Source organism: Pan paniscus, chromosome 11 (genome assembly GCF_029289425.2).
Source record: "Pan paniscus chromosome 11, NHGRI_mPanPan1-v2.0_pri, whole genome shotgun sequence".
NCBI lineage: Eukaryota > Metazoa > Chordata > Mammalia > Primates > Hominidae > Pan > Pan paniscus.
The window spans coordinates 119,823,987-119,843,788 of record NC_073260.2 but is presented as its reverse complement, the minus strand read 5'-3'; the positions used below and the strand labels follow the sequence as shown (position 1 = coordinate 119,843,788).

General features: G+C 40.6%; 1 protein-coding gene across 7 annotated transcripts in view; it reads right to left on the bottom strand.

The window, feature by feature from the left end:
- The window catches only part of AK3 (adenylate kinase 3), a 67,562-nt gene that overhangs the window by 39,014 nt on the left and 8,746 nt on the right, over window positions 1–19,802 (bottom strand). For 5 of the 7 annotated variants that reach the window (XR_010109172.1, XR_010109173.1, XM_057298773.2 and 2 more), the window contains exons 2-4: window positions 9,030–9,149; window positions 5,649–5,821; window positions 4,929–5,047 (exon numbers count right to left, since the gene is read on the bottom strand). Coding sequence is in view for 5 of the 7 variants with exons in the window: in XM_034967092.3 (XP_034822983.1) it covers window positions 4,929–5,047; window positions 5,649–5,821; window positions 9,030–9,149 (412 nt within the window). In the remaining 2 variants the exon portion in view is untranslated. Of the gene's footprint in view, window positions 1–4,928; window positions 5,048–5,648; window positions 5,822–9,029; window positions 9,150–12,600; window positions 15,264–19,802 lie in introns of those variants that run through there. The other 2 variants (XM_034967094.4, XM_034967093.3) reach the window with 2 other exon arrangements.

Sequence of the window (19,802 nt, the reverse complement as noted above, 5' to 3'; positions counted from 1 at the left end):
ACCTACACATACACACCTCCACATATACACACCTCCACATATACACGCCTCCACATATACACGCCTACACATATACACCTACACATATACAGCTACACATATACACACCTACACATATACACACCTACACATATATGCCTACACATATACACCTACACATATACAGCTACACATATACACACCTACACATATACACACCTACACATATACACCTACACATATACACACCTCCACATATACACACCTACACATATATGCCTACACATATACACCTACACATATACAGCTACACATATACATCTACACATATACACCTACACATATACAGCTACACATATACACACCTACACATATACACACCTACACATATACACACCTACACATATACACCTACACATATACACACCTCCACATATACACACCTACACATATACGCCTACACATATACACCTACACATACACACCTATACATATACATCTACACATATACACCTACACATATACACCTACACATATACAGCTACACATATACACACCTACACATATACACACCTACACATATACACCTACACATATACACACCTCCACATATACACACCTACACATATACGCCTACACATATACACCTACACATATACACCTACACATATACACCTACACATATACAGCTACACATATACAGCTACACATATACACACCTACACATATACACACCTAAACATATACACCTACACACATACATACTGGTTTAAAGACTGCATAAGGACAACCTAAGAACTCTGGTTTATTACTTTGTGAAAACAGGATTCCTTATACCTTTGTAGCCCTTCTTACTAGGTTTTCAGGGGTTTCACTAAGGACAAAAGCATTCTTTTCTTGATACCTCATAAAATTGGCCACAGTTAACTTAAATAACACCCACTGTTTTCTCGGTAAGAAACATCTGCTAAAGAGGGAAATTATGCAAATACAGCATTCTTGGGATATTAGAAACCCTCCTGCTTCTAAATTCACTGGCACCTGGTACAGCTTTCAAGGGAACAAGCTTCTTAACTGTTGTAAGCCTCTTGAAGAGCCGATTTAAAAATCAAGCCAGTGTCACAAGTGGGTTAATTACTGAGGGCACAATTGCAGGCACCTATTCGATCCTAAATCGTGGGTGAACATTTGTCATTTTAATTTCTGTGTAATATAATGGAACCAGCTTCAACAACTGGTCCTCCAAAGAGTAAGGGCATCATGTTGTTTGTAAACATAGACCAGTTACTCTATAATGTCCCACAGCTAAAAGGTTTTTTTAAAACAACCAACAATACAATTGTCAGCATTTCTAAATAACAATGCTGACTATTACTAACATTCGTGCAAATAAACTTTCAGTTTTTAGTCAAGTCTCGCTGAGTTCTATGTGTGGGAGCTGAGAATGAAAAGATTGAATTAGGCCGGGTGTGGTGGCTCAAGTCTGTAATCCCAGCACTTTGGGAGGCCAAGGAGGGTGGATCACTTGAGGTCAGGAGTTCAAGACCAGCCTGGCCAACATGGCGAAACCCCGTCTCTACTAAAAATACAAAAATTAGCAGGACGTGGTGGCACATGCCTGTAGTCCTAGCTACTGGGGAGGCTGAGGCATAAGAATCGCTTGAACCTGGGATGAGGGGGCTGCAGTGAGCTGGGATGGCACCACTGCACTCCAACCTGAGAGAGAGTGAGACTCCGTCTCAAAAAAAAAAAAAAAAGAAAGAAAGAAAGAAGGAAAGAAAAAGAAAAGAAAAGCTTGAATTAACAGCAAGAGGCAGCAAAAGCCAGAAGCAGCCTAGAAAGACTTCTAAAATATCTCCTAAGACAGGGGCCTGTGTCTTTCACTTCATCTTCACAGCTTTCCTTAACTTCCCTTACTACTATTTTTTTTTTTTTTTTTTTAAGACAGGGTCTCACTCTGACACCCGCGCTCTAGACTGCCGTGGAGCAATCACAGATCACCGCAGTCTTGACCCACTGGGTCCAAGCAATCTTCTTACCTCAGACTCCCCAGTAGCTGGGACTACAGGCATGTGCCACCATGCCTGGCTAATATTTTTTTTTATGTTTTGTAGAGACAGAGTTTCACCATGTTGCCCAGGCTGATCTTGAATTCCTGCCTTTTCGATCCTCCTGCCTTAGCCTCCCAAAGTGCTGGGATTACAGGCATGAGCCACTGTCCCAGGCCCCTTCCCATATTTTGATATTTTGACAGAACGAATCCCAACAACCCCTGGTACTTCACTGCTTTGGGGGATTATCATTCATAGCCTTGCAGTGGTGGTGTTATCTGCCCAGCAACAACGCATTCTCCCTTCCTCTGGTTACCTTTGGGAAACAACCTCTCCACCAAACTCAGCCGACGAGGTTCAGGAGAGACTGTCCCCACTCCCCATCTTCAAGGATGGACATGATCAGAGCTAATCGGTGCCAACCCCAAGACTTTTGCTGGCAAAAGAGGCTCTTTGCTGCTGGGGTTTCTGACTGGTAGGAGGTAAACTGGGAAGGTGAGGGGCTGCTACACAGGGAGGGCACACCTGAGACTGAAGCCAGCACAGGACAAAGGAGCTGAGTGACTGAGGCCTGATGATAGGGGTTTTTGAACACCTGGACCCATCCGTCTATCTTTGACTTTTTAGTTACATTACCAATAAATTCCCCTTTTGCTTAACCGGGTGTTAATTAGGTTCTTAGTTAATATAAGCACATATCATATTGTATGATAAATACTGTTTACCCAGCTCCCCACCTCACCCACAAACATAGCTTCTTGGAGCCTGACAGGGACTGGATCTAATTGTCCATGTGGACCAAAGGCCTAGCACAGTGTCAAGAGAGTGAACAATAATTGCTGACAATGAATGATTTAATAGACACCAGGGCTGTTGCAGGACTTTCCAGGATCTCTCACTTAATTCTTTTAACAACCCTATAAAGCAGATGCTATTTAATATTGCCTGATTTTACAAATAAGGGATTTGTGGCATGAAGGTTAAATAGCTTGCCTAGGGCAAAAGAGACGGTAATTTTCAGAACCAGCCTCATTAAACAAATGACAAAGTTATAGTAACAGCTACTATAAAAAATGGTTTGCCAACCTTGTAATTTTATGCTCCAGAAACAATTAAGATGGTTTGAAAGGCCAGGCATGGTGGCTCATACCTGTAATCCCAATGTTTTGGGAGGCCGAGGCAGGAGGGTTGCCTGAAGTCAGGAGTTTGAGAGTAGCCCGTGCAACATGGCAAGAGCCCCAGCCTTAAAAAAATTTTTTTAATTGGCCAGGTCTGGTGGCACGGGCCTATAGTCCTGGCTACTTGGGAGGCTGAGACAGGAGAATTGCTTGAGCCCAGGAATTCAAGGCTGCAGTGAACTATGAAAGAACCACTGCACTCCAACCTGGGTGACAGAGTGAGACCCTGTCTCTAAAATAAATAAATAAATAACAGTTTGGAAACTATTGCTTCAGATTTCTACTGCATACATACGCTATTACAACAACAATAACAATAGCTAACATTTCTATAGTGCTTTCTATGTGTCAGGCACAGTTCTAAGAGTTACCCATATTAATCTTTCAAACCTTTATTCTCTTCCCCAATTTACAGAGGAAAAAACAGGCAGAGGTTAAGCAGAAGGTGAAGGTGAAGATGGTGAGCTGGGACTTGAACTTAGGTATTCTGGCTCCAGAGTCTGTGTTCTGCCCAAGATACTGTTCTGCCCTGATCAGGATCAGTATTCAATAAGTACGTAAATGAAAGGGGAGGCAGTCAATCCTCTGTAAGAAGCAGGAAGGCTCAGTAAGAAAACTGGAGTATTTCTTAGCCTAAGTCAAATACTCATTCAGTACAGTTCCTATACGTGTTGCAGACAAAACAAGAGCAGACAAAACAATGTTAAATTGTAAGCTTTTAAAGACTGCTAGCCAATTACATAGTCTGAGGGATTAGCTGCCATCTGAGATTCTTCCACACCATAGCATCCTGTATTGGCAAATGTGGTGGGCAATATTAAGTTTGCCTCCCCAGCATTCATTCCAGCCCTGCCTCCCCTACCGACAATCCCCAGCTTACAATTATTCAATGCAGGATTTTTCACCTTTATGATGGTGCGAAAGCAACATGCATTCAGTAGAAATTGTACCTTGAGCACCTGTACAACCATCCTGCTTTTCAATTTCAGTACAATATTCAGTAAATTATGTGAGATATTCAACACTTTATTACAAAACAGGCTTTGTGTTAGATGATTTCACCCAACTGTAGGCTAATCTAAGTGTTCTGAGCATGTTTAAGGCAGGCTAAGTTATGGTGCTTGGTATTTTCAAATTACAATGGATTTATTAGGATGTAATTTCATCGTAAATTGCAGAACATCTGCACATAGCAGAGTATGGGTGAGACTGTCGCACGCCAACTCTAGAAGTGGACTAGTCAGTGTAATCAGTGGAATCCTTCCCACCCCAATGACTGGTTCTGCAGTAGGCAGTAACCCAAGCCTGTAACAGTTAGTGCCAGGCATTCCCTGACTGTAGTTCAAGTTGGCTCCATCCGAGTGGTGCTCTGGGCTTCTATTCACTGGAGGAAAGGTTACCCCTCAGCCCTTCATAGAAGAGGAAGCCCTGGCTGTTCCTACAAACGTCTGCTACCATGCAGGAAGCCTAAGGACAAAGCCAATACACACACAGGAAGGCAAAACCAAGAGAACGGCTACACTGATCAAACCCAGGTGTGACTGAAGCCCAACCTACCTTCTGGACTTCTGTTACACAAGCTAATGTATTTCCTTTATCACTTAAGCCCATGTGAACTGGGTCTTTTGGCATTTTAGCATTTCAGCTGTAGAGGAAGGAAAATCAAAACTAGACTTAGTGCACCACTATGCAAGAGAAGTTCTGAAAAGCAAAAACTCACTGGTAATATTCCAGGACTGGCTTTGTTTGGTCTTCATAAGCCTTTAGCCTCTTGATAACCGTCTCTGGTTTATCATCCTCACGCTGAATGAGAGGCTCCCCAGTCAGGTCATCAATGCCCTAAACAGGATTAGAAGAGACTAGTATCAGATATCATATTTCTGAAAGATATTTTCACAAGCAGTTCAATTATTTTTAAACAGACATCTCTGTGCAAGTGCCAAGCACAAAAATGTGCTAACTTTTAAATAAATGGAATCTAACCTCAAAAGAGATCATCGCAACAGAAACAGGGTATGCCAGTTTCATTTCTACAGTTATCAGTCACTTTAGCCTTAGAGTAAAAGGTTTTCTAAGCAGCCTCTAAGTAAGTTCATATATATTCAAAAAGATTCAGCTATAAACTTGGAATTTCAACTGCAAGTCCTAAATAAACCAAGGTGTTAAGAATCTCTATCAGCCCCACTCCTAACACACTCCTTGGCAGAGTAGGAAATCAACAAATGTTTTTGAATGAGTAACAAACCCCTGCTGCTCCTGGGGCAACCTTTAGCACCAAGCTCAGTGGACTTGATCAGTCAACTATACCAAGTAACCTGAGAATATACCCTCAGGAGTTTTGGTCAGTCAGAGGATTTCCAAGTTCACTCAACTTATGTCTGTTAGGGCAAGAGGACTCAGGGACAGTCTGCTATGTGACAGTTCCACAACAACTACTCACCACAGTTTTGGGAGGGTTGAATTCAATGTTATAGACTCGGCCACTGGCGGGATGAATCCAGCGAGCAGTAAGGCGTTGTTTAATGACCTCAAAGGGCACATTCAGGTTAATCACTGTGTCGATCTGATAAGCTCTATCTAGGGCTTCTGCCTGTGGAAGTGTCCTTGGAAAACCTTTATAAAGTAAAAAAGAAAAGGAAGAAGAAAAAAGAAAGGAAGTATGGGGTGGGGGGTGGGGCGGGTGGAGAAAGAAGAAAGAAAAAGAAAGAATTAATGTTGCACAATCTGAACAAAAGGAATGAGGCTCACCAGGCAGGCCGATCACAGCTGCAGTGCAACTGTGATGGTTACCTGTCAACTTGACTGGGGCATGAGTGCCCAGATATTTGGCAAATATTATGCTGGGTATATCTGTCAGGCTGCTTTTGTTATGAAATTATCATGGAAATAGGCAGACTGATAAAGTACATTGCCCTTCTTAATATGGGTGGGCCTTATCTAATCAATTTTAAGGCCTGAGTAGAACAAAAGGCTGACCCTCACCCAAATAACAAAGAATTCCTCCTGCCTGCTACCTCTAACTGGGACACAGGACTTTTCCTGCCTTTAAACGCAAACTGAACTCATGATCTTCACTCAAATCCAGGGGCTGGCCAGGCGCAGTGGCTCACGCCTGTAATCCCAGCATTTTGGGAGGCCGAGGAGGGCGGATCCCCTGAGGTCAGGAGTTCAAGACCAGCCTAGCCAACATGGTGAAATCCCATCTCTACAAAAATACAAAAATTAGCCTGGCATGATGGCAGGTGCCTGTAATCCCAGCTAGTTGGGAGGCTGAGGTGGGAGAATCGCTTGAACCCGGGAGGGGAGGTTGTAGTGAACCAAAATCCTACACCAGTGCACTCCAGCCTGGGTGACAGAGCAAGACTCCTCAAAAACAAACAAACAAACAAACACTCCAGAGGCTATTTCTGAAATATGACAAAATGAAACTAAAGTCCAGCTAAAGGAAAACTATTAATGCAAAAGGACAAAACCCTAACAGACAAAGAGATGTGTTATATAGCTAAACAATGTGGTTCAAAAACAGAGAGACAGGCAAATGTACCTAATGAGTGAATTCAGAAATATACCCAAGCATATTAGGGAATTTAAAATAATACTTTGATCACAAACTTTTGACTTTGCAATGTTGTTACTAAGGACATTTTGTCCAGAATACCAGAAAAAAATTAAAATTAGTAGAAATAATATATTTTCAAAAATGACAAAAGTTAGGCCACACATGGTGGCTCACACCTGTAATCTCAGCACTTTGAGAGGCTGAGGCGGGAGGACTGCTTGAGCCCAGGAGTTTGAGACCAGCCTGGGCAACAAGCAAGACCCCTTCTCTATAAATAACAACGACAACAAAATTAGCAGGGCGTGGTGGTGCATGCCTATGGTCCCAGCTACTCAGGAGGCTGAGGCAGGAGGATCGCCTGAGCTCAGGAGGTCAAGGCTGCAATAAGCCATGATGACCCCATTGCACTGCAGCCTGGTGACAGAGCAAGACACTGTCTCCAAAAAAAAAAAAAAAAAGTGACAAAGGTTAAAACCGCACATGCGTAATTTGTTAGAGCAAAAATATCATCTGAAAAATTACATTTTCTTGTTAACAATGAAATGTGGAAAAATTTGCCAGTGACCTAGACCTTACAATGTGCTAAAATGACAACGATAACGACTAAAACTATACCCAGGAAACCTGGATTTGGGAGAAATAATGGCCCTTTCCTGGGCAGCATCACCAGCCTACCTTGGTTTACCTTGTTCCTGCTGCCAAAGATAACCTGTCTCTCCACCCATGTAATCCTACTCATTCCTCAAGACCTCCCACAAATGGGAATGTTTTTCAGCCCCTTACACCTCATAAAGAAGCAAGACTTTTCATTAAACTTTTTAAAACAAAATTTTGAATTCTGAACCATGCAACATATTTTGTTTTAAAAAGGAGAAGATGCCAGGTGCGATGGCTCATACTTGTAATCCCAGCACTTCTGGAGGCTGAGGTGGGCAGATCACTTGAGGCCAGGAGTTTGAGACCAGTCTGGCCAACATAGTGAAACCCTATCTCTACTAAAAATACAAAAATTAGCCATGTGTGCTGGTGGGCACCTGTAATCCCAGCTACTCAGGAGGCTGAGGCAGGAGAATCACTTGAACTGAGGAGGAAGAGGTTGCAGTGAGAGGAGATCGCACCATCACACTCCAGCCTGGGCAACAGATCCAGACACTGTCTCCATTAAAAAAAAAAAAAAAGTGCCTACTCCTCCACTACATTACTCTCTGTTCACATCAACTTCTTTTTTTTTTCTGAGACAGAATCTCACTCTGTCACCCAGGCTGGAGTGCAGTGGGGCAATCTCGGTTCACCGCAGCCTCTGCCTCCCAGTTCAAGCAATTCCCCTGTCTCAGCCTCGCAAGTAGCTAGGGTTACAGGTGTGTGCCATCACGCCCGGCTAATTTTTGTATTTTTAGTAGAGATGGAGTTTCACCATGTTGGCCAGGATGGTCTTGAACTCCTGACCTCAGGTGATCCGCCCACCTTGGCCTCCCAAAGTGCTGGAATTAAAGGAGTGAGCCACTGCCTCTGGCCCACGTCAACTTCTAATTTACCTCTTAGCACTTATATCTGTGCTTATCCAAGTTTTTGTTTACTTGTTTACTACTTGTCTTCTACTAGAATGTACTTTCCACAAGGACAAGACTTCAGAACCTTCTTAGATAAAGCAAGCAAGTCAGGGCTCCAGGGCTTGGCAAGGGCAGCACTGAGTGCATGCATGCCTGTGTGCGAAGGTGGGTGAATGGGGTTGAGTAGGAGAGAAGACTAGATTAGCTATCCTCTTCCAAAAAAGGATATTATGACTCAGATCTTCTTGAAGAAAAGGCTTATCCCAAGTTTATCCCAGTTTTAGTGAGAGCTGAGGACTCAACTGAAACAAATCTCTTTTGTGTCCTCTCTATATTAACAAAACTAAAAATCAACCTACCCTCAAGGATTCTGCCATACTCCTGGCTAGGGAAAGTTTACAGCTTATTGTAAATTACTCTTGGGTCTTGCTTCTTCTGTGGTGATCCTCCCATATCACAAAATATTCTCAAAGAAAGGGGAAAGGAACTAAAGTTACATCTGAAGGGAGCTTAGAAATCATGCAATTCACTTCCCTCTTTCCATTTGGATATAGAACTGGTCCCAGAGAAGATGACTGGTTTCAGGATAGTCCCAAGCACCCCTCTCCCCAAACCACCATCCTTGACGTCTGTCTGAAGCCCATGAAATGCTCATTCTCCTGCCAGCACTGATTATTTTGGGCAGGTGAAATGCTCATGAGACTCCACTTACCATCCAACAGCCAGCTATACTGGGTGAGATTTTTCAGCTCATGAAGGGCCAGCCGAGTCATGACATCATCTGGGATGAGTTTCCCTTGGTCAATGAAAGCCTTGGCTAACACGCCAATTTCTACAGCAAAGTGGGGAAAAAATCAGTAAGTGCATTTGTTTTATCCCATTCCAGGCACCTCGGAACGAGTTGCCTAAAGGGGAAGTCTGAATGGCATACTCATCTGAAAATGTGCATCATCAACTTTTCTGATAAAAACAAAGGTTATGGCCGGGAACAGTGGTTCATACCTGTAACCCCAGCACTTTGGGAGGCCCAGGCGGGTAGATCACCTGAGGACAGGAGTTCAAGACTAGCCTGGCCAACATGGTGAAACCCAGTCTCTACAGAAATAAAAAAAATTAGCCGGACATGATGGCGGGTGCCTGTAATCCCAGCTACTTGGGGGTAGCTTGAACCCAGGTGGGAGGCGGGGGAATCGCTTGAACCCAGGAGGCAGAGGTGGCAGTGAGCCGAGATCGTGCCATTGCACTTCAGCCTGGGCAACAGAGTGAGACTCCGTCTCAAAAACAAAAACAAAAACAAAGGTTACAAAATAATCTAAACTTCAGATTCTTCATTATGGAAAAATATATAAATGTAAATATATAGACAGAAAAAATATTGTAAAGGTATAGACCGATATGTTAACAGTAGTTATCTCTGCGTGATAGAATTGAGTGTTTTTAAAAATATATATGTACTTTTCTGTATTTTCTACCAGAAAAAATTATGAAATAGCTGAAATTATTTTCTTTAAAAATAAGAATTTGAAATCATCATTATTTTGAAATGATTCAGTTTAAATGCCTGCTATCATGTTATTGGAGAGACTTTTCCAATCCTGTAAAACAGGCACTGCTATCGTGACACAATTCAGTTTTTAACCAGATTAGTATTGTGATTATGTTATATTTTTATTAACGAAACACTCTGGAAAATGATTTATGAACAATTTAATAATATTACCTACAACTATATGTCACTCTTATGCAATAGTATTTTAATTTCTTCATGTTCCCTTACCAAACTATTTCTATACCTTCAGAACCGTAATTCCATCATAATCTGCGTATCTACAATTTTATGTTCTTTTTGTCACTTAGCATTATTTAATAAATACTTTTCGGTGGTTTTATATAGTCATTTTAGGTAACCATATTACACTCCAAATATAAGATATTTTGAAATAAATATATAAAACTACACTTTATGACAGCAGTACTGCTGGACATTTAAATTGTGTAAATTAGTCTTGATTTTTCCTCATCACCAAAGACTCTTGTTCTTTTGCTTTTATTTTATTCCTCTTTGGGATTATTTCCAATAAATAAATTCCCAGATGTCAGATTAAAGGGTCAAGGTATATATGAATATTTTCCTAACTGTTGGTATGAATTGCCATACTGACCCCAAAACAGATTCTAAATTGTCAGATTCATGAAACTTTAGATTTTTAACCAAGAACAGATTCTAAATTGTCAGATTCATGAAACTTCAGATTTTTAACCAAGAACAGTAACTGCATGGACACGGGCTGTCATGTGGCACGTGTGCTGCTGGATTTGCAGACTGCACTTAGAAGAGGGCTTGGCAGATGGAGAGCTCAGGACTCACTAAAACAGCCTTATACTTAATGTGTGAACTTCTCTGTCTACAGGCTTTTGACTACCGCTCTGGGGAGGGACAGCTTCAACCTCATCAACAGCATTTGGAAAAAAAATGTAAAAACACGCAGTTCTCTAGGGCCAAGTCCCAAAAAAACCTGTTATTGGCCTCTCCCCTCACCTCTCACTCTTCAGGCCAAGCCTCCTTCTAAATCCGAACCAGCTGCAGCCGATGGGTTAGAAGATGGGGTTAATTAATAAAGTACTTAATTTTATCAGTATATGAATAGCTGTAACAAAAGATTGTCTGCCCTTGCCACTTCTATACAATATTAGAGATTCTAGCCAAGGCAATTAGTCCAGAAAAAGAAATAGAAAGCATCCAGAAAAAAAGAAGTAAAACTATGTCTAAAGCCAACGGTTTGAGACCAGCTTAGGCAACATGGTGAGACCCCATCTCTACAAAAGATTAAAAAATTAGCTGGGTGTGGTGGCTCACGGCTGTAGTCTCAGCTAACTCAGGAGACTGAGGTGGGAAGACTGCTTGAGCCCAAGAGGTCAGGGCTACAGAGAGCCATGATCATGCTACTGCACTCCCGCCTGGGCAACACAGTGAGACCTTGTTTCAAAAAAAAAATCATAGAATTGAAAGTCCAGAAATAACCTTTCAAATTTATAGTAAACTGATTTTTAATAGGATGCCAAAATAAATGAATGAAGAAAAAGTAGTCTTTTTAACAAATGCTCCTGGGACAAATAAATATCCAGATGAAAAGGAATGAAGTTAGACCTCTACCATGTATAAAAATTAACTCAATATAGGTCATAAACCTAAAAGTAAGCGCTAAAGCTACTAAACTTTTTTTTTTTTTTTTTTTTTTTTTTGAGATGGAGTCTCGCTCTTGTCACCCAGACTAAAGTGCAATGATGTAATCTTGGCTCACTGCAACCTCCCCCTCCCAGGTTCAAGTGATTCTCCTGCCTCAGCCTCCCAAGTAGCTGGGATTACAGGTGCCCACCACCAGGCCCAGCTAATTTTTGTATTTTTAGTAGAGACAGGGTTTCACCATGTTGGCCAGGCTCGAACTCCTGACCTCGTGATCTGCCTGCCTCAGCCTCCCAAAGTGCTGGGATTACAGGTGTGAGCCACTGCGTCCAGCCTAAAACCTCTTAATAGAAAACACAGGTATAAATCTTCATCACTATGCATTAGGCAATGGTTTCTAGATATCAAACCAAGAGCACAACTAACAAAGGAAAAAAATAGATACATTAGACTTCATCAAAATTAAAAACTTTGTGCTTCAAAGAACATCATTAAGAAAGTGAGGCCGGGTGCAGTGGCTCCTGCCTGTAATCCCAGCACTTTGGGAGGCTGAGGTGGGCAGATCACCTGAGGTCAGGAGTTCGAGACCAGCCTGGCCAACATGGTGAAACCCCATCTCTTAAAAAAGAAACGAAAAGAAAAGAAGTGAAAAGACAATGCATAGCATGGGATGGAAGAAAAATTTTGCAAATCATGTATCTGGTAAGGAATTTGTATCTAGAATGTCTAAAGAACTCTTACAACTCAATTTTTTAAAAATGTTAAACGGACATAGGATCTGAATACACATTTCTTCAAAGATATACAAATGGCCAATAAGCCCATGAACACATGATCAACGTCCTTAATCATTAGGGAAGTCAAATGAAAACCACAAGGAGATACTACTTCACATTCACAAACATGGTTATAGTCAAAAAGACACATACAGGCCTACCCTGGAGATATTGTGGGTTTGGTTCCAGACTACCACAATAAAGTGAATATGTGAGTCACACAAATTTTTTGGTTTCTCAATGCATATAAAAGTTATATATTTACATTACATTGTAGTCTATTAAGTGCAATAGCATTATGTCTAAAATAACAATGTACCTACCTTAATTTAAAATAGTTTTATTGCTAAAAAATGTTAATGATCATCTTAGCCTTCAGAGAGTCTTAATCTTTTTGCTGATGGAGGGTCTTGCCTCCATGGCTGATGGCTGCTGACTGATCAGGATGGAGGTTGCTAAACGATGAGGTGGCTGTGCAATTGCATAAAATAAGACAACGATAAAGTCTGCCTCATCAACTGACTCTTCTTTTCACCAAAAACTTCTCTGTAGCATGCAGTGTTGTGTGATAGTATTTTATCCACAGTAGAACTTCTTTCAAAACTGTAGTCTATCCTCTCAGACCCGCTGCTCCTTTTTCAACTAAGTTTAAGTCATATTCTAAATCCCTTGTTGCCATTTGAATAATGCTCACAGCATCTTCACCAGGACTAGATTCTACCTCAAGAAACCACATTCTTTGCTCATTCAGTAAAAGCAACTCCTCATCCATTCAAGTTTTATGAGATTGCAGCAATCCAGTTACATCTTCAGGCTGCACTTCTAATTCTAGTTCTCTTGCTATTTCCACCATATGTGTAGTTACTTCCTACACTGAAGGCTTGAACCCCTTAAAGTCATCCATGAGGGTTGGAATCAACTTCTTCCAAACTCCTGTTAATGTTGACACTTTGACCTTCTTCCTGAATCATGAGTGTTCTTCCTGGCATCTAGAATGCCGCATCCTTTCCCTAAGTTTTTCTATTTACTTTGCCCAAATCCATCAGAGGAATCACCATCTATATAGCAGCTGAACCTTATCAAATGTGTTTTTTAAATAATAAAACTTGAGAGTTGAAATTACTCCTTGACGCGTGGGCTACAGAATGGATGTTGTGTCAGCAGGCATGAAAACAACATGAATTTCCTTGTACATCTCCAGCAGAGCTTTTGGGTGACCAGGTGCATTGTCAATGAGCAGTAATACTTCCAAACGAATCTTTTTCTCTCAACAATAGTTCTCAACAGTGGGCTTCAAATAGTCAGTAAACCATGCTATAAACCAATGTGCTGTCATCCAGGCTTTGTCATTCCATTTACAGAGCACAGGCAGGGTAGATTTAGATAATTCTCAAGACCCTCGGATTTTTGGAATGGTAAATGAGCATTGGCTTCAACTTAAAGTCACCAGCTGCATTAGTCCCTAGCAAGAGAGTCAGCCTGTCCTTTGAAGCTTTGAAGTCAAGCATTGACTTCTCTTCTCCAGCAATGGAAGTCCTAGATGGCATCTTTTTCCAATAGAAGGCTGTTTTGTTTACACTGAAAATCTGTTAGTGTAGACACCTTCATCAATGATCTTAGCTAGATTTTCTGGATACCTTGCTGCAGCTTCTACATCAGCACTCGCACTTTCATGTTACGGAGATGGCTTCTTTCCTTAAACCTCATGAATCAACCTCTGCTAGCTTCAAATTTTTATTCTGCAGCTTCAACACATCTCTCAGCCTTCACTGAAATGAAGAGAATTAGGGCCTTGCTCTGGATTGGGCTTTGGCTTAATGGATGATGTGGCTGGTTTGATCTTCTTTCTAGAACACTCAAGCTTTCTCCATATCAACAACAAGGTTGTTTTGCTTTCTTGTGCTCCAGTGTTTACTGGAGCAGCACTTTTAATTTCCTTCAAGGTCTTCCTTTGCACTTACAACTTGGCTAACTGGTGCAAGAAGCCTAGTTTCAGCCTGTCTTGGTTTTCAACATGCCTTCCTCACTAAGCTTAATCATTTCTAGCTTTTGATTTAAAGTGAGAGATGTGCCACTCTCTTCCTTTAACTTGAACACTTTGAGGCCACTGTAAGGTTATTAATTGGCCTAATTTCAATATTGTTGTGTCTCAGGGAATAGGGAAGCTCGAGGAGAGAGAGACAAGGGAATGGCTGGTTAGTGGAACAGTCAGAACACACATAACATTTATCAATTAAGTTTGCCATCTTATATGGGTATAGTTCATGGCACCCCAAAACAATTATAATAGTAACATCAAAGATCACTGATCACAGATCACTTTAACAGATATAATAATAATGAAAATATTTAAAATATTGCAAAAGTTACTAAAAATGTAAAATAGAAATGGGAAGTGCGTACTTGTTGGGAAAATGGGGCCAATAGCCTTGCTTGACACAGAGTTGCCACAAAACTTAGATTTGTAAAAAAAGATACAGTACCTGTGAAGCACAATAAAACAACACATGCCTTTAAAAACAAGTGTTAGGCCAGGCACAATGGCTCATGCCTGTAATCCCAGCACTTTGGGAGGCTGAGGCAGGCACATCACTTGAGGTCAGGAGTTCGAGACCAGCCTGACCAAAATGGTGAAACCCTGTCTCTACTAGTAATACAAAAATTAGCTGGGTGTGGTGGTGCACGCCTGTAGTCCCAGCTACCCGGGAGGCTGAGGCAGGAGAATTGCTTGAACCTGGGAGGCGGAGGTTGCAGTGAGCTGAATAGCTGCCACTACACTCCAGCCTGGGCGACAGAGTGAAACTGTGTCTCAAACAAAAAAATAAATAAAAACAAGTGTTGGTAAGAATGTGGAGAAACTGTAACCCTCATATATTGCTGGTAGCATTATAAAATGGTGTAGCCAATTTGTAAAATAGTGTGGTGGTTTTTTTAAAGGTTGAACACAGTTACCAAGCCCTGTGTGGTGACTCACACCTGCAATCCCAGCACTTTGGGAGGCCAAGGAAGGAGTTTCACTTGAGGCCAGGAGTTCAAGACCAGCCTGGGCAACACAGCAAGACCATGTCTCTACAAATATATATATATATATATATATATATATATATATATATATATATGTATATATATACACACATACATACATATATACACACATACTTATATATATACATACATATAAATATATACATACATATATACATACATATATATACACATACATATATATACCTACATATATACACACACACACACACACACATATATATATATATTTTTTTTTTTGAGACGGAATTTTGCTCTTGTTGCCCAGGCTGGAGTGCAATGGCGCAATCTTGGCTCACTGCAACCTCTGCCTCCTGGGTTCAAGCGATTCTCCTGCCTCCACCTCCTGAGTAGCTGGGATTACAGGCATGCGCCACCACACCCAGCTAATTCTGTATTTTTAGTAGGGACAGGGTTTCACCATGTTGGTCAGGCTGGTGCTGAACTCCTGACTTTGGGTGATCTACCCACCTTTGCCTCCCAAAGTGCTGTGATTACAGGCATGAGCCACTGCACCCAGCTTAAATAAAATTTTTTAAATTTGCTGGGTGCTTGGTATGTGTTTCTAGTTCCAGCTATTCAGGAGGCTGAGGCCCAGGAGCTCAACGCTACAGTGAGCCATGATCGCGCCACTGTACTCCAGCCTGAGTGACAGAGCAAGACCCTGTCTTGCAGGGAGTGGGGAAAGACAGTTACCATAAGAGATAGCAATTCCTCCCCTCGCTATATGCCCATGAGAAATAAAAACATATGGCCAGCTGTGGTGGCTCATGCCTGTAATCCCAATGTTTTGGGAGCCAACACAGGAAGACTGCTCAAGCCTAAGAGTTCCTGACCAGCCTGGGCAACACAGCAAGACCCTACATCTAAATAAAAAAAATACGGGCATGGTGGTGCATGCCTGTAGTCCCAGCTACTTGGGAGGCTCAGGTGGGAGGATCACTTGGGTGCAGGAGTTCAAGGCTGCTGCTGTTGAGTTATGATTGCACCACTGCACTCCAGCCTTGGTGACAGAGAAGAGACTGTGTCTCTTAAAAAAAAAAAAGAAAAGAAATATGTCTACACAAAAACTTGTAAATGAATGTTCATAGTGGCATTATTTAAAATAACCAAGAAGTAGAAACAAGTCAAATGTCCATCAACTGATGAACAGGTAAATAAAATGTGGTATATCAAGACAGTGGAATATTATTCAGCAAAAAAAGAAATGAAGTACTGATACATGTTACAGCATAGATGAACCTTCAAACATGCTCAGTGAAAGAAGCCAGACACAAAAGACTATATATCGTATGATTCCATTTGCATAAAATGTTTAGAATAGGCAAATCTAAAGAGATGGAAAGAAGATTAGTAGTTGCCAAAGGCTGGGAGGGTTGGGGAGAAGTGGGTAATGACTGCTAATGAGAACAGCGTTTCTTTTTGGAGTGATAAAAATGTTCTAAAATTGATTGAGGTGATGGTTGCACAACTTTGGATAGGCTAAAAACCACTGAATCATACACTTTACAAGGGCTAATTGTATAGCATGTGAATTAAATCTCAATACAGATTTTGTTCTTTAAAAAATAGAACAGATGAAAAATTCCCAGTAAGAAAAAAAAATTAAAAAACCAGTCATAGTCTGATCACTACTCAGAGATAATTATTATTAATGATAATATAAAAACTTTCATTGCCTGTGGTCCCAGCTATTCAGGAAACTGAGGTGGGAGGATTGCTTGAGCCCAGGTGGTCAAGGCTGCAGTGAGCCATGACCGCACTACTGCACTCCAGCCTTGGTGACACAGCAAGACCTTGTCTCAGGAAAAACAAAACGAAAACCAGGTATTTTGAGTTTTGTTTATATAGAGATAGATAATCCTATGTGTAGTCTAATAATCTGTTTTTCATTTATCATGAACTTTTTTATGTTTGTATGATTTAATTAGAACAAGAAAGACATTGAGATTAGATTGATATCTTAAACATTCTAAATAGATTTTTGTGTGATGAGAAAGAATTGTTATTTTTCTCTTTTATGTGTTAAATATATTATCTTGTATATAGTTATTGTGAAAAAAATCAATTTTTAAATTGCAATACTGAATGGAAGTTACATGAGTTTTTATCTTCTCAATTATAATTGCTCTGTGAACTTCCACTTTGATAATTATGGACCCAGTTTCTGCTACCAGATCTACACATCTTTTGACTGCCTTACTTGGCTGGAAGGATGGTCTTGTAACTGTTGATGTTGGTTTTACCTACTGATATTGTCATTCTTTCTCAAATGTAAAGTGTTTTTATTTTATTGTTCTTGTTGTTGTTTTATAATTTCTATTATAATTTCAGGGATATATGTGCAGGTTTGTTACATGGGTGAACTTGTGTCATGGGGGTTTGTTGTACAGATTATTTCATCACCCAGGTATTAAGCTAGTATGCATTAGTTATTTTTCCTGATCCTCTCCCTCCTCCCCACCTCCATCCTCTGAAAGGCCCTAGTGTGAATTGTTCCCTCTATGCGTCCATGTGTTCTCATCATTTAGCTCCCACTTATAAGTGAGAACATGAGGTATTTGGTTTTCTTTTCCTGCGTTAGTTTGCTAAGGATAAAGGCCTCCAGCTCCATCCATGTCCCTGCAAAGAACGTAATCTTGCTCATTTTTATGGCTGCACAGTATTTAATGGTGTCTATATCATGAACTTTCTATATCAATAAGCATTTATCCACAATATTTATTAAAACCTGGAGCCTATAATGCTTCAATTGAAGCTTACTTAAAAAAAAAAAAAAGACTTAACTCCCTAATCTGAGTCTAAGCAGTTAACATATTACATTTCAAATATATTTACCCCCTCCCAAAATTATATGCAAAGACTCTTAACCAGCATGTTCTCTGGAGATACGGTAAACTTTTATCCATTTGATTACCTACATTTAATATTACATCTTAACAGACTCCTCATAAAAATTCTAGAGTGGACCCTTGAACAACATGGGTTTGAACTGCATGGGTCCACCTCTGCCTCTGCCACTCTGAGGCAACAAAACTGACCCCTCCTCCTCCTCCTCAGTCTACTTGACATGAAGACAATGGGGATGAAGATCTTTATGACGATCCACTTCCATTTAACAAACAGTAAATATATTTTCTTTTCTTATGATTTTCTTTTTTAGAGACATGGTCTCACTCTGACATCCATGCTGGACTGCAGTGGTATGATCACAGCTCACTGCAGCCTCGACGTGCTGGGTCCAAGTGATCCTCCCACCTCAACCTCCCAGGTAGCTGGGAAAACAGACACACACCACAATGCCTGGCTAATTTTTTTTTACTTTTTTGTAGAGAGGGAGTCTTGCTTTGCCCAAGCTGGTCTTGAACTCCTGGGCTTAAGTGATCCTCCCATCTTGGCTTCCCAAAGTACTGAGATCACAGGCATGAGCCACTGCACATGGCTGATAATTTCTTAATAACATTTTTTTCTCTCACTTGGTTTATTATAAGAATACAGTATACAATACATATATCATATAAAATACGTGTGAATCAATTGTGTATGCTATTGGTAAGGCTCCTGGTCAACAGTAGGCTGTTTAAGTTTTGGGGATGTCAAAAGTTACATGTGGATTTTTGACTACACTAGGAATCGGCAGCCCTAAACCCAAAGTTGTTCAAGGCCAACTGTATTTCCTTTTTTGATTCAAAAATTAACAAATTTGGGCACTTCCACAAAACACAAAAGGCAGTTTAAAAGTAAATTATTTATGATAAGCTAATTTTCTACAAAGTTATACACAAAAGTAGGAAAAGAAGGTTAGAGAAAAATAGGGAAACTCAAAACCAACTTTTAAGGATAATAACTAGAAATCCTAAAACATGGAGACATTAGTATGAGAAATAAATGTTTATATTACATAAAAAGCCATTTTAAATTCTGTATCTCCCTTTAAAGTTTCATGTTACCCAAATCAACCACACCTCATATCTGAATGAGCTTATTCAAACTTACTGTTTGAGCAGTTATGAAGCACAAAAGAGGGACCAGACCAAACTGTAAATAACAGTTCTCTTTCTCTTTTTTTTTTTTTCCAAAGAGCCAATGCAGTGGCATGATTATAACTCACTGCAGTCTCAAACCCCTGGGCTCAAGCGATCCTCCCAGCTTAGCTTCCCAAGTAGTTAGGACTATAGGCAAGCACCATCATGCCTGGCTAATTTTTTTTTTATTTTTTGTAGAGATAGGGGTCTCACTATGTTGCCCAGGCTAGTCTCAAACTCCTGGACTCTACTGATCCTCCTGCCTTAGCCTCCCAAAGTGCTGGGATTACAGGGGTGAGCCACCCGCCAACCAGCAGTTCTCTTTCACATGTGCCAAGAGAAAAGGCTACAGAGAATTAATCTAGCTCCTGCCAAAATGCTTTTAGCATCATTATAAATGACATAAAACTTAACTTTAAAAATGTGTCAGAACAAAATAAAACTAGGAGAATGTC